Source organism: Meleagris gallopavo, chromosome 9, assembly GCF_905368555.1.
Source record: "Meleagris gallopavo chromosome 9, MGAL_WU_HG_1.1, whole genome shotgun sequence".
Taxonomy (NCBI): Eukaryota; Metazoa; Chordata; class Aves; order Galliformes; family Phasianidae; genus Meleagris; species Meleagris gallopavo.
Window position 1 is genome coordinate 9,185,850 of NC_139412.1, and position 16,317 is coordinate 9,202,166.

General features: G+C 42.9%; 1 protein-coding gene across 1 annotated transcript; it reads right to left on the bottom strand.

Moving 5' to 3' along the window:
- Positions 1-2,001: 2,001 nt before the first annotated feature.
- LOC104912179 (transmembrane protein 182-like) lies at positions 2,002-15,073 on the bottom strand. The gene is made up of 5 exons (XM_010715257.3): positions 14,812-15,073; positions 12,037-12,154; positions 10,367-10,465; positions 8,318-8,455; positions 2,002-3,338 (listed from the first exon to the last, which is right to left on the bottom strand). The coding sequence occupies exons 1-5, from the start codon at positions 14,962-14,964 to the stop codon at positions 3,109-3,111; spliced, it is 738 nt and encodes a 245-aa protein (XP_010713559.2). The 5' UTR covers positions 14,965-15,073; the 3' UTR covers positions 2,002-3,108.
- Between the last annotated feature and the right edge of the window lie 1,244 nt (positions 15,074-16,317).

Genomic DNA, 16,317 nt, shown 5'->3' on the forward strand with positions numbered 1-16,317 from the left:
CTGTTATCACTATTTTTTTGCCTCCCCTGGGAGAAAGTGATGGAGAGGAATTTGAATGAGGGAGCTACAGAGAATTCTTCTTCGGGTAGCATCCCAACTCCCCATGTCTCCCACCTATTTGACAAATCTCCCATTACCTTACTTCACCAAAATCAAGTCTCTTAATTTCAAGGCACATAGAGTCTATTCTGTTACGCTGCCTGTGTGTGTGATCCACAAGGCCTATACTTTAACACCCAAGATTCATTAATATTTCCTGCAGAGTGCTCAGCAAGTAGCAAATAAAGCAGGAAGTGTCCCAGATGTTGGGAAGAAAAAATGGAATAATTCATTGCTTACTAACGTCAAATGCTAATGTGAGAAAAGCATCCTTGAAGAAATCCTTGACTAAAATTCATCAGTGATGTGAAATCACTGTTTTAATTATGCATTTTTGAATGTATTTATTAGTCTCAGTACTGATCTGACTTACAGATGTTTAACAGTGATAAGAGTCTACTGCAGTCTCTGGAATTAGTCATGATTTATAATGACAAAACTTGGATCAGAATTAGGTCCTTGTCAGTACTCTATAATATCCTTTCATCAGACTTCTTTACATGCAACAGATGAAAGAGGCCGTGGTTTCCACAATTTCAAACCCTGCTGCTGAGTCCATCAACTTGTTTTTTTTTTAAGCTTCTCCTCCAGAAATAATGATTCTCACACAAAATTTTGTCTGTATAAGGCATACTTGCCACAAGAAAAACACGAGGCCAAAAAACTTTTTAGTCCACCAACATGTGTTCAATCTTGTGCTGACTACAGATGTTGCATTTTATTATAGGTGCTAGTTAATTTAATTGTGCCAGTCTATAATATCACTTGCTATATCCTTACTGTTGTGATTATTAGAATCTGCTCAATATTAGAGTTTAAAAACAACAACAAAAAATACACTCTCCATTCAAGAATGATTCAAAGTCATGATTTCGAAAAGAATGAGTTTTAAACTATTGCTTGTTCTAGAGCTGATCCAGAAGGAGCAAGTCTCCAGGGATGGCTTACTCCCTAAGGCATGAATGCATGATTAAGCTAAATGTATTCCATAAATGCCTTGATGACATTAAACTAAATTTTTTAAAGAACAGATGGAGAAAGTTAATAAATATTTCATTCTGTAATATAAAACTCACTTCTGTATTCACAACTTCAGGGATCCTCAGCTTCACAGATATCAATAAGTCTGATGGATTTCTTGCTGCATTCTCATACTTCTGCCCTGGTGTCTCTTATGGGATCATCATTTCTGCATGCTTGGATTGTTTTATGGGATCAGTGAAAGGCAAGTGACTGTAAATCTTGACCTCTTCTGCTCCTGGGTTATATACTTTTATTCTTTGTGACCGTAAGTGTTCATCTCTACACTGAATAGATAATTACATGACAAAAATTATTCAAAGAGACTTTATAGTGAGAAATTATGACTTGAAGAACTGATGGGGCACAGGCATAACCCAAAGAGAGAGAAATTAAAAAAAAAAAAAAAAACAGTTTAAAAATGCCAGCTAAAACACTGAAATATCAGTGTGTTTGTAATGTCATGAAGCATCTAGTCACTGGGGAAAAAATGCATGACTTTCACCTGTATACAACAATTCTAGTCAAACGAAATTCCCCTTAATGGAAATTAATGTGAGTTTTACTGAAGAACCATAGAACAAGCCTGCTATTCATACGAAAGAACTAATCTTTACATGTGGGAATTACGATTTCTCACTCTGTGTATGCCACGAGTCTTGTAAAAGAGTAATTAGAACTCCAAAAGGAAAGAAATGCCAGACTTGAATAATATTTTAGGAAGAGCATTAACAAACATTTTTATACTGCCAAGCGTCTTCGCTGCTTTCTAGAAGAGGTTTACATTACATTATTAATTAAATATACTGAGTCAGTAGTATGACATAAAGCTTTGGAAATATATGTTTACCATAAACTTTGACATCCATAGAAAAGCATGTATTTTTAGTAAGTTTAATTTAAAATTTATGCAGATGAATTCAGCAAGCAAGGGCCCAACAAACTACTTCAAAGTAGCAAGATCTTGACTGAAAAACACAAGATGAACTCTTTGTCATTTCTCAAGTGTCTACAAACCTTCACGTACACAGGATAAATGACATCACCTCCTGAATTTAGATCGTTTTGTATAGCATTAGTATGCATTACTCTTAGTGGGACCACTTTAACCTGTCAGACAATGTACACTTGAGCAATTGCAAGAATTAAAAAATATATAAATTGTATATAATAAGTCTTTTCAGAGCTGGCTCTTATGCTAGGTGGAATACAACAGGGTCCCATGCTGAGCTGGCTGACAGACTCTACCATAAAAACAAACAAACAAAAAAAAATCATAGCATCATTGCTCCCATTTTCTTTCCCTCAGCTCCAATTTTCAGTTTTGGATTGCAAATTTCCACGATTCTCTGTTCAGGGAAAATCTTAAATGCATTGTAGCACAGTGCTTTAAAGGAATACTAATTAATACATCTCATGTTGCATACCACAGAAATTGGTTTAGTCATTATTACGAGTTAGGTTAGGCACAGGTACATTTGTATCTTCAGAATCGGGGCTTTTAATGAAAAAAAAAACTCTCATGTTTCCAGACATTCCATTAAAATGGTTGTCCTTTGACGTCAATTAGAGCATGCTAAAAAAAATCATCCTTAATTGCTTCTCAGAAGAAGATGTCAGAGCATACACCCCCACAGCCACATTCGATTGCCTCTTAGAGGAAACGAGGATGCTGGGAATGCTGGGAACTTCCAGTGCTGCTGAACATGGATGGGGCCGCGCTGGCAGCGGCGAGCCATGGTGGCTGCCGGCCACAGCGAAGGCTGGTCCTCCCACCTGAAACTGCGGCACAGTCCAGAGAGATGCCTACAGGACTAAGAGTGTTTGCATGCTAAGTGCTCCACCCCTGCCTCCACATAACACTGACTTCAGTCATGCACCTACGCCAAAAGTTACAGCTACGAAAAACGACATAATCTTCAAAACTTGGGTATGTTTCATTACAAGGAGCATCAACAATTTTCTCCAAGAGTTTCTCGGCACCTTTTCTTACTCAAGTGACTCTGTCATTTCTCTGCCGATCAGGAAGAAGAGGAGCCCAGAGAGCAGCGACAAGGGCACGCCGGCGGCAGCAAGGAAGAAGGACCAGCCATAGAACACGTGTACGGGAGCCTCCTCCAGGCACACCTCGCTCCTCTCCAGGAGGATGTACTTTTGGAAATCGGCCACAAACTCCTTCCACAGCACAAAGAGGAAAAGGAGCAGGAGAAATAAACTTCCTGAGAAGAGAGACAAAGGTGGTTATTCTCCAATTACAGCCAGCGTATGAAATACAGAAAGGTTAAAAGTGAGAAAAAATTGCAACAGGTTCACATTTATTTTTTCAGGCTAGTGTTGCAGAATGGTGACATTTGTCAGATTTTCCCTGACAAAGGAGGCAGGAAAAGAGGAAAAGAGAGGAAAGAGATGCTCTTCCAAATATCAGATCCTATTTCCAGCAGAAATACCAAGACCTGTGGACTGGTCCTACTGGTAGCAAGCACTTCCTGTTGCTGAACCTACTGCAAACAGAGCCCCACAGACTTTGGCTGGTTGCCCCAGCTCACAGAAGTGCCCCTTCATGTCCTAATGGCCACGATACATCAGCCTCAGGTGAGTAACTCAATAGCAAAGTCAAACAGCTCATTCCGGAGGCCATGGAGTCTTTTTATGACCCAGCATTAGCATGTGAGACCCTCCACAAGCCAGGTGGTAAAGGGCTGAGGGCACTCCAGGCCTCAAAGTCAAAATCTCCCTCAGCAGCTCACCCATCAGCCCCAGTGCCTTTTATTTTTGTATATATCCCCATAGAAGGCCTTGAAGGTCAGCCCTCTCATGTCTGAAAAGCACGTGGAGGGCAGGTACCTCATTTTGCTATTCTGATTGCAGCACCCCATAACTCATAGTGATGAGGATCTGCATGAAGCAGACAACAAAAAAACAGTGTGGTCCCAATGTTACTTTGCATAATTACATTGCATTACAATGCTTCATTGCATTAAAGAATATATACAATGCATTTAAAAGTCAACATATATTAACATTAAATGGTGATGGTGTGATGACAGATCTGAAGCTACATCAGTAATATCTCACCACTTCACAGCTAGAAGCTTGCCATTTTTAAACAGTGCCATATAACATATAGACAGACACACACGTGCATACATATATGGAAGAAATACATCACAGATGATGGTATTTTCATAATAGAAGTGAACAGTTGGAAATTAATACAGTTGACAAATCATTGCACAGTTCTGTGGATGTGTTCTGCAGGATTTCATTCCTCCCCTTACAATTTTTAAACTAAAGGTAGCTTGTACTATATTTAATTATTCCCCCCAGCAGCTTATGCACTAGAAAATCCAGCTTCCATGCTATGCATAGGCTGTGGATATGGCTTGACAGTGATCTATCTGCATAGCAATGGAGCTCAGTGAAACTTTGCTCGGAGGACACACAGCAGTGTTGGGCTGTCTTTCTGCTCATAGTGATGTAAGCACATATTGTTGCTATAACACCCTGTTTCACATCTTGTAGCCTAGAATGAGAGTCCAAAACATTCCTCAACCCTCACTAGGGGTAGTATAGAAGTTGAAGCTACTCATCCTAAGCTGTCGTATTTATTAAACTGCCTCCTATGCCCTAGAACTGGGAATTGAATCTTAAAAATCAAAAATTTGTGTAACCGTATCAACACACTTCACATCACCACACTCTGCTATCTCAGACCGTTCTCCCTCCCATAGACAAGTCCTCATGGGCACTGCAAAGGCAGGCTAGGAGTTAAACAGCAGCTGGTGTAACATTTGCATGTTCATTGAGATTGTGATACCACTTGAAATTACATGCACAAATAAATATTTTACACTTAATATGATAGTTGTATGTTTAAAATACCAATTATTCTACTTTAAGAAAATGATTGAATGCTTAAATAGTCACATGTTCTTTACAAAATACAATATATTGATAAGAAGGCAATTAAGCCTTTATTACTGATGTAATTTAAAATTAAATTAATTAGATAGCAACTGAACCTTGAAAAGTGCTCTTTTAAAGATCAATTTATATTTCATTAACTTATAATACCTACTGTAAGAGACACACACACACACAAAAAAAGTAGTCCCAGAGGGACAGAGGACACGGGTATGGTAGTGGGTTTTTTTTCCCCAGAATTTTCTGTTTTTCTTTAAGTAACATTTTGTTGTTGTTGTTGTTGTTGCTGTTTTATTCCTGGGCAAACCAGATTATCTGAGGCTCATTTTCATTTTCTGGGCAGACCAAAGCCTACCTGCCCCTCTGCAGCTCCTGGGGAATCTTCAAAGAATGTCATTGTTTTCTCATTAAACAGGTGGTGAAGGTGATGGTAGAGCCACAGACTTGGCACCAAAATTCAGAACATTAAGACAAGAAAATGCAAAATGATTTCTTTCCTAGAATAATCACTCTGGAGTTGCAAGGAGTCCCTGGGATTTATTTAGTCTCCACAGTGAGAAAAGGAAACCAAAAGCCACCACCTTCAGATGCTTTTTGTAGCAGCTGTAGCAGAAAGACATCTTCATTTCGCACTTGCCCCTAATGGCTTCCTATATGCAGGAAGTTATTTCTTGGTGTCTTAGTCAGCAAACTGAAAGAAACCTTTTTTTCCAGTACCACTCTGTGAAGCAGCAAACCCAGCATGCCTCTTTGACTCCGTTCATTAGGCAAGTACAGAAAAAATTAACTGCAAAACTCAGTCTCCAGCTGATGAGGTCAGTAGCACCTTGCAGGAAAGGGCAAATTGCAGGCAGACTGGAGTGGGGCATTCAATCTTTCTCCTCCATCCAGGACTAATTACAAGCCACCTGAGCCTGGGAGAGCTGCATCCTACTGGTGAGTGAATGGAAGTCTGCCTTCTGCTTTCTCTCACTTATTCTTGTGATACCTTTATAGCCCTTAAGAGTAGGGACAGGTGAATGAACTCAGTCTTCAACTCTTATTCCGTGGAAGCACCTGAACTTGCATGTAATCTTCTAATTGTGAGAAAAATTAACTTTGACAATCAGCAACTCATTTGCCTCTTTGAGATGTTCATAATAAGGGAATGGAGGAATGACCTTCAGCTGCCTTTCCCCATCCATCAGTTTCTGCTGCTCATGTAGAGCCTGAGACCTGCTGAAATGATTGGGGCCAGGTGTGCTGGAGAACCAGCATGGGGACCACAGTGGCTGGAAGAAGCATGGATTGCATATTTACTGGTATTTCTACCTTTCCAGGGGAGCTGGTAATGAGATCCTGTTTGTATTCCTTAGCATCACCCAGGACACAGCAGAACAATTCCTCCCTCCAGCAGCTGAGCTGCCCCAAGGCTGGTGAAGCCTATTCTCACTTATAAGCATGGCTGCTAAAACACCCAAAGGAAACCAAGGAGCACAAGGGAACACAACCCAGGAATTTCAATACAGATGCAATGCAGCGTTTGCCTAATGTCACTGTGATGCTAGTTAAATGTATTGTCACCTGACAGTTTTTAGAAGGAGTGATGAGGAAATAATGAGAGGTGCATCCTGCATTCACTTGGACATTATTTTCAAGCAGGATTGATAAGCTTGAGTTCAGTAACCAAAAAAAAAAAAATTACAATAATCAGCTGAAACTCTAAGCAAGCTCTCCTGAAAAGATATTGCATTCTTCTAGGTTTCACTTAGACCATGCGGAGGATTTGGGTGCTTGAGCCCTATCTCAGCCACTTCAGCTCATGCACACATCAGATTGCCAGCACTGATCACCAGAAGGCACTGGCACCTAATGAAGGTCTGAGAGCAAGATATCTTGCATTCCCAAATGAAATTTCTATGTGTACAACCACATAAAATTTACCTTTAGAAAAAAAATTAAACCCAACTGAGCATTTATTAAACTGTATAAGAGAGAGATAAGCAGATACCCACAGGCTTGCTGGGCTTACTTCAATAACTGAAGACCCAGAGGCAAATGGAAAATTGGACAAAATGCAAAGCAAATTAGCAGAGGCAGGTAGGGCCACATTGATTTAGTGCCTCCCAGATTTTTTAGTCAAATAGATAGATGTGATCTAGCTTCATGTTAACAACCATCTCAGGTGGAATCACGTGGTTAATTATTAGTACATCTGGAGAAGATGGAGACTGGGGGAGAGCCTGTGAAACGAAAAGCTAAATAACAGGAGGGAAAAAAAGTAAAAGATAATAAGGGGATAACAAGGGGAATGTGGGTGGAGTTCTTCCAAACTTCATTTTGGGACTTCTCTTGTTAAGTCATTTTCATGAATGTTTTTGAGTCCAAAAAACTTAAGCACACAAAAAGCCCAAAATGAGAGAAAAGATGCTAGCCTGTGTTTGATTCATTCAGTGCTTGAGGAATCAGAACCTGGTGCAGGGCCCATAATTAAGCAAAATTAATTTCAGAGGAAGGCTTGAGTTCATTACAAAGTTATTCACTTGGCAGGACTCATCAGAGCTCCAACCTTTAACTGCTTGCATTGTGGGGGGGAAAAAAAAAAGCTTTTTTCCAAGTTTGAGTCACAGTTATAAATCAAGTACTTCTCCAGTTATTCCCTCTCAAATACAGAAAAGGCCCAAGTGATAATTCAGTGGACTAATTTGTAATGCTAGTGGGGATAATGAATCAATGCCTATTTTTAATTCATTTTCCTGCTGTGACACTGCTTTATCTTTACAGATTTTATTAAAAACCAGCCCTCCAGTTTTGAATTGCTGGGTATGCCTTTCATTGCATGGTGGTTCTCCAGGTTCTAGCAGATCAAGGACAGAAGAGGCTCAAATACGAAGGCACGCTGGCAGAAAAGAGAGTGGCTGATCACTGCCTAGGATAAATGCAACTACAGACATTACTAAAATAAAAAGGCTCTGGATATCATACAAGGCTGTAGAAGAAAAATAGTATGTTTCCCAATTCCCAGGCTCCTTAGCACTAAGAACTATGTTCCTAAAGCTTGGCTCAGTGTAGAAGTTTATTTTCACCTGGGAAAGGGGAACATTTATTCCAATTCACCACTGCTCCCATCAGAAAACCAATCCCTCCCCAGCATCCCTAGAGACCACCACATCACTGTTTGCCACCCATCACTGTGTGCCTCCCCATCACTGGGTACCACCCCATTCCCTTGCATGCAGTGGGCTGTGCACACTCTTTTTCTGTCCCGTGTGTCTGATTACCACTGTTGGCTTACCGGAGGCTATCAGGAACCCGCCGCCCACTTTGTAGGACCTGGCACTGACAAAGGGCACACCACACACCAGCAGCAGTCCTCCCACCAGTCCAGCAGCCACGGCCAGTATGATGAACGCCGTCCAGAAGCCTCTGTACACTGCATGAAAGCCAAAAGAGAGTCGGAGGAAAAGGAAGGGAAGCTCAGATGGGCTTTTAGAAGGCTACGTGGAACTCCTGCATCAGTGCCAGCTTGGGCAACAAAATGATGGTGAGCACTGGGGTCATGAACAGTTTCTCCAACAGGGAGCTGCTGCTGGTGTTGAGCAGAGCTGTAGCCAGTATGTTGTTGTCTGGGTGCAGAATGCAAGTTCAGGCTGTGTGTCACGACCTAGCACTAAGATTGGAATGAGAATATGGGGCTGAAAGTGTTTGCAAGGAAACCACACCAGAGAGTATGTGAGAAGGGAGGACAGCCCCAGGTGTGGGCAGTGAGGGGTCTTCAGGTACAAACTCTCCAAACCTTTTCCCATTTCCCCCAGTTTATCTGGTCTGCTCAGACCACCAACTCCCACTGCTCCCATTGCCTTTTGTTGCTCAGAAGCATGAGTTAGAGAGATTTGAGCTGAGCATCAGCAAAAACAGCAATGCTGAAATGACTCACACTTGAAAGAAAAATGATACAGAGAAGATGCGTTTTGCTCATTTTAAGCCATTTTGTCAGGAGAGCCACTTAGGGAGAGATAAGTATCTTGAACTCTCCAAAACCACAGAATTCATTTTAATGTTTAACCTCCTGTCACCCATTTCTCTCAGGGAGCCTAAGAGGATGCAGATAAGGCAGAATTATCTCTGGCGCAGGTAATAGCTGGAGGACCCACTTCTTGGATGGCCTCCTGTTTTGTCATAATTTGCATCTGAGTATGGACTGGCTGGGAATAAAATAAAAGTGTACGTCAGAAAAGCTGCTCCATGCTGATTGCCCAACGCTTGGCAGCGCGGTTGGTGCAGATCCCAATTCCCTGAATGAGGGTGCTGAGATGTCCCCACCTCCATACCGACATGTCCCCATGTCCATGCCATCACGTCCTCATCTTGTGCCAACATGTCCCCATCTCCCCAGGGATGAGCTCATCAGGACCAGTTCAGCAGCAGGACCGCAGCAGCCTCAGCACCGGGGCAGTCCCCAAAAGGCATTTTGGAGGCAGCTGCAGAGGCTGCGTAGCACAGGCTGATGGGCAGCGACAGATGGCTGAAGGGCCCTTTATTTAGCACAGAAAAATCCCTGTGTTTACCATTGAGATCATTCAAAAACTGGAGTTGTACCACTCCCTCCTAAACAGAAAAATAAGCCAACATTTGCCCATGTGCCTGCCATACACAGCCCACAATGGGCTTCTCTTTCTGCCATCTATTTCACATTTCAGCTTGCTCCCTGAGGCAGGGATCCGACACAGCAAAAGGAGTGAGATGCTCTCTCTCACATGCTCCTACTGACAAATATTTTTTTTTTAATTAATTTCTCGTAAAAAAAAAGTATAAAAAATAAAAAAAAAGGTACTGCTAAAGGCTAAGGAAAAGGTCAAGATGTTTGTTTGTGCAGTATGCCTGCCCTGAATCCCCAGAGGCAACGCAGAGTGATGCACACTATTTAAAGAAATCAATTCATTTCCAAAAAGATCATGGAATTAATTCTAGCTGCTGCCACCAATTTAGCAAATTAAAATTCCTAGCAGCAGCTGATTCATTAAAGAACTCTGAAAATACAGAGAAACATAAATAAAAAGAGAACCAGTTGAAAGGAAAGCTTTCCAACTGTGTCGCATTCGAGGTATTAAAAATAAGTGCGATGGATCTTCTGACAATTTGGTCTTTAACTGATTTTCCAGTGTTTGTTTATTTTGTCTCGCAACAAATCAATGCTGGCGCTCTCCCAGGAAGCCACTTGAGGCCACTTTGCAAGGAGCTTCCCTGGTCATGCTTGGCCATGAGGATTGGCAATAGGACACACATAGCACACAACATGCTTCCTGGCCCCACGGCTTGAAAATGGAGCTGGGAAGTGACTCACCTGCAGTCGTGTCATATGAGGGATGTGGGAAGGGCCCCAGGACAATGGGCATGGGGAACAGGTAGCCGTGCATGCAGTGCTTGGGGTGCGCTTGGCTGGCTGCAAAAGAACAACGAAAGATTTGCTTTAATTTTGTGCAAAACCATAGTTACATAGTTCAGATGGCAAACTGACATCAGTATTCCCATTGCTGTTTTGCTCCAGAAACCACGAGCAAGGGGAGAAGGGGTTTGGGTACCAGAGCCAGGGTACCTTTCCTTTCTTCGGTTGGTAAGAAAGGAAAGCACAATTAGAGTGGATGTGCCCCATCAATATTAATACCACTGAGACTTATCGTGATTAACAGTAATAGAATGAATGTTAAATGAATTAATTAATGATTGGACACTTATTTAAATATGTTCCCCAGCTCAAAGGAACACTTTATAATAGGTGGACATTAGTTCATGCTAAATTGACTATGGAATACCTATTGAATTAATTATTACATCCATGAGAGCAGCAAATTAATTTGCCATGATCAATCCTATTATAATAAATACCTAAAGAAGTAATAAAAATTTGCCAGCTATCAGAAAGAGTCATTTTACTTCAGGTAACATTGTATTGTATAATGTATTCCTGTATAATATTAGATAGCAAGCTCCCTCTCTCCAGTCTTTTTCATCAAAAAAATTCCATGTGAAAAACTCTGCTCTGTTCTACTGAACAGTGGCAGTAACAGTTCACAGAAAGCAGAGGTCAGGGTCTGAGGGACAGCAAAGCCATCTGAAATTTTAACCACTGGGGAATAAACAGATTGTGGGAACCTGCATTATTTTCAGCCAGATCCCTCAGTAGGGTTATCCTGCTGCTCCATGAGCCCGTAAGCATCTCTGAGCAGATCGTGCAGAGGGTCAGGGCCTTTGCAATGTTGAAAACCTTGGCAGACCTTAATTTTTTTTTTTTTTTTTTTTTTTGCCTCTGAATATATTTCACCTTCTTCGATTTTTTCTTAAACATGAATGTGCTTTCAGAAAAGAATGATTTTGCATCACTCTGCTTCTTTGCAGTGAAATCCTCACGCTTGTGACTTCCATGACCTTAAAAAGCAAAACAGGCAAAATCTGAAAGCAAAGGTCTCATGTGCCCAGGAGCACAGACCCTCTTGGTTCTGGCTCTGTATGGGCTACCCCTGCCTACTCCTGGGTGTTTCCTGACTTCTTCTGGCTTGAAAATAGTGTGAGGGGGAATGCTCAACCAAAAGGGGAGCACCTGAAGGTGCTCGTGGTTGGATGGGGCCCTGGGCAGCCTGACCTGGTGGGGGTAAAACCAATTTTCTGTGAAAAACAGGAATTGAAGAGCAGTGCTAAGGACAAGGTGAGCATGGGTTCAAATTCATCGCACCTTAGCTGGATACAAATATCATGGTGCATGGGAGCAAAGTCAACCCTGCTGGTGGATGATCTTCATGGATGATATTTTAATTGGCACCATGGTGTTCCTATGTGATGGTGCCCAATGAGAGCAAAATGCAAGTCCAAAAGAAGAACCCATGAAGAGTGCCCCACGTTAGCTGTTTTTGGAGAGATTATGAGAATGAAGAAAAAAAAAAAAAGTGGAACAAAACACAATGCAGAGGCATCAGGTTGGCTGCAGCACCAAGAGGCACAGCATGGCTGGGTACTCACTGTACCAGAAGGTCCAGATGGTCGTGGACTGACCCTCGCCGAAGAACCAGCACCGCCAGAAGAAGCCCTCATGATGGAAAGTGAGGATCTGTGTCCCAGCCTCTGCCAGCGTGTCAGCCTGTGGGGAGTGAAGGAAAAACTGATGTCAGGTTAGTCACAGCACGTGTGTTTAGCTCGGATGGTTGTGCGTTCATTGCTGCTGTTTAAGCTGGTTTTGGAGGGGTCAAGGGACAGCTGATGCCCTCGATTTTCTGCCGTATCACAGCTACAAAACAAATATTTTAGTCCCTTGAAATAATTTCTATTATCACAGCTATCCTGATAAAAAGGATCCTGCAGATCCTCACAGACAATTTTCTCCTCACTCCAAAGACATTAAAGCACTGATTGCCAGAGCTGGAAAGGTATGCCAAGGATACCACTTCTTAAACAATTTCCCTAAAGAAGCACTACTGCCATTGTAACCAGTTGGAAGCAGGTGGAATTACCAAGTAAACAATTTCAGAGGTGACCAACACAACAGGTCAAATGCCCTCACACACTGCAGGATCCATGCAAGGTCTCACCTGACCCCAGAAGGCAGCCCAGTGCTGTCACTCACACCCAACCCTGCTCACCATCCCAAAAGTTTCCTGTTTTCTTCCTACTGCTGAACCTGCAGAGGTTATGATAACCTGATGTCAGATGGGAATTACTCTTTGACTCCACCAGTTTTCCCATGGCCCAGTTGAGGATGCTGACAAATGTTCTTTTTTTTGGTCTAACTGCAAACCACAGACCAGACTGCGAATGCAAGGTCTGGGTCTTTCCAGAAGGGGGAATATTGCAGTGCTGAGTCATAAACTAATTACTGAAAAGCTTATTGAAACCATATCCAAAATCCATTTTATCTTTCTCATGCTCAGTTTGGTTAAGAAGACACAACTGTTAGGAAGTTCTATTTTGTAGAGGATGGAGAAGCTCTACAGAGGAATAGCAGTGCACTGGGGAAGGGAGATGGGACTCAGCAAGGAGGTGTTGGGAGATGCTCCCTCACCTTGAAGTCCTTATAGATCAAGTTATGACCACTTTCAGAGTTCTGATTCTCCTTTTATTTTCACGATAAAATGCCAGCTATGGCAATGGTGTCATGCAGACCCCACTGGCTTCCTAGCTGTAGACTTGGTGCACATTTTACTGCTGCATGGCAGATAACAACCCTTCTTGTCCATCAGGGATAGAGTTAGCTAGTTTAGGAAAAGACAGATAAGGTAAAACCCACTGTAGGCAACCAGTGCCTGAACTAAGAATCATAGAAATAGCATCTGAAATAGAAACAAAACAGCTCAGAGGAAAGAAGAAGAGCAGTGCCCACTTCTTCCTGATGGTACTGGAATCACCCTGCCTCAGCAACCGGCAAAGCAACACGTGGCCAAGAGCATTCCTGACACCTCTGAGGTGTCTGTGTCGTGCTGCATGCCATCCCTGCCTTTCACTCTAAAGGACAGCAGCACTAACAAAATTCAAAACAATTAACACTTTCGTTTCCTAAGCACGGAACCAGAGCTGCACTCCTCTGGCCGTGACTCTGTCTCCTTTGGGATCCTATTGCACTGCTTTAGACAAAAAAGATGCTGTCTTTTGCCAGGCAGTTTTATCTATCTTTTATTTTATTTTATTTTTTTTCTGTAGTAGTAGTGGAAAAAGTCGTTTGGAAACATGACTCAAACAGTGCCCTACAATTGACAATGGGATTCTGAAATGACAGCATTTCTTGCTGGCATCATGATGCTTACCCAGTGCGACTCACCATACCAGAAAACATCAAACCTAATTGGATTGAACTTTGGAGTAACAAAAAGTCTGCACGCAACAAGGAACCTCCTGTCATTTTTTAATTGCAGCCACGCATTGATCAGCTCAGAAATACTTCAGAAGAGCGGATGGCTCCGGGAATGCAGCCGGCTTCGATTGCTTGGGCTTGCAGACAGCAGCAAGTTCAGCTCACAGCACACTTTCAAAAGGATCTATAAACATGTGATAGGACTACTAAGCACTAAAACACCTGTCATAAAAACAGGAAACATTCAAAAATCATCTTTCTTGCTAACAGAAACCCTACACAAATCCTAATTTGACAATAGACCTCTTCATGTGAGATGGGCAGGAACCACTGCTGGCTCTGCCATGCACCTGCTGCTCGCTCCTGTTTGCTGTCTGTAACACAGCTCTCTCACTTCAGATCTAAATGCTTGCCAAGCTCTACACTTTAAAATATGAACTACTTTTAAACGAACAAATGAGGTGGAGAAATCTTTTAATAGAAAATATCAGGAGATATCTTTTGTTTTTCGAGGCAAAGGCTGTCAACAAGTAAAGCTCTTACATTTTTGCCTTTCATTCCCTAACATTCCTATCTGCCAGAATACAGAAGCACTGTTTTCAAGTTTTCTAGACATTTTTACTGTCAAAACACTCACAGAATCATTGAATGGCTTGAGTTTGAAGGAACCTCAAAGCCCATCCAGTCCCAACCCCGTTCTGTGGCCTGGCTGCCATCCATTAGATCAGGCCCATGCGACCTGGCTCTGAGCACCTCCAGAGATGGGGCATCCAAGGGAGCTCAGGATGACTTTTTGCATTAACAGGTCACTTTAAATAAGCATATATATCACCATGGAGCTAAAGCTGCCAACACCTAAATTAAAGGTAGCTGTGCCGCTTTTCAACAGTTGTAGAGCAAATTATTTAAATGAAAGCTGTCTCTTTCCTAGAATAACCTGGTTGTGGATTTACCTCTCTGGACTGGTGGGTGCTGTTTCCGTCCCCCATGACCCCGCACATGTCCGCAGCCAGCAGCCAGTAGTCCGTCCCGAAGGCGAGCAGGAAGAGCAGCATGGCCGTGCTGCCCAGGATGCCCGCTGTCAGGGCGGCAACGCCAGCCTTCATGGCCCAGCAGAATTTGGGGAAAAAGGGGAAAACACTGCAGCTTCCCAGTCACTGAGGGAAGAGAAGGGAGACAAGTGCTATTCTGGGACGCAGATAAGGATCTTCGGGCGGCTGGTGTGAGTTTCAGGGGGTGGCGGGAAAGGGACTAATAAAAGCAGATGACCTGGCGTAGCCAAACAGCTGTGGCATTAAGGGAACATGACAAACAGCTATTGAGACAGAGTAGGACAGCTTCCAAAAAAACACATGGCTGCTCACTTCAGCGCGGTGAGCCGGGAGCACGGGTCATGAGCACTCGTGGTGCCGAGCCCAGTGAACCAGAGAGCTTAAAGCATGCTGTGCATGGGACGAGCAAACCTGAGCCCACAGATATCACCATTCCAGAGCCCATGGACCTGCGCTATCTTCAGTTGTGTCTGCCAAAGCATCGTGCAGAATAAAGCCCACACAAACCCCAGGGGTCCAAGCGGTGCATTAAAATATTGGTGACCCTCTCAAAACCCCGGTGCTCTTGGAGCAATGCGATCATCCCGCACACACACAGTTACATCAGCATGTCTGCATCCAGCAAGGCACAGAGCACAGAGCTCAGCTGCCTGCACCTGCACATCCTTCCTACACACCTGGAATGGGGATCTCCCTACTGCTGCACAAAGGCAGGCGATACATGGCACTCAGTCCCCTCCCAGTGTCTCACTGGGCATGAGGACAACCCTGTGCAGAATTCTGTTGCCATTTGGCTCCTAATGCTTTTGTCTGCTGCTGGAGCATCTGCTGTAGATCACTGCCAGCAACAGGATGCCAGACCAGGAAAACTGCAATTTCTGTAGGGCAATAACTATATTCCTGTGGCATGCCAGCAGTCTAGGGGAGGAAATTTAAACTACAGTGAAAATTCAAGTGCCGATTTTCAGACCTCAGCCTTAGCCATGACCCAGCCTAAAAGGAGGATAGGGGAAAATGCTGACTTCCTCAACCAAATTGCCAAATTCATTTCTAAATCAGTGTAATGAAGGCAACTGTGCACATATGGGTATAGCAGAGAAGCTGCCCACTGCCAAGGGAACTGGAGAGAGTCAGGTGAAATTCTGACCACACTTTCAAGCAACTGTCGGTGCACACGGACTGATGAACCTGAGTATAACGGACTTCAAATTACAATAAGTGATTATACCTTCTATATTGCTGTTTCTTAAACATCACAGACTGGTGTGGCTGTTAAATAATACAGCAGTTCTCTCTTCCTCACTGTCACAGCGGGTTAGCGGTACACTACTGCAGTGATCTCTTTCTATTGAACACAAAACGGTTAATTAAATACAAAGTGCAATATATCTATCACCTAATTAATCT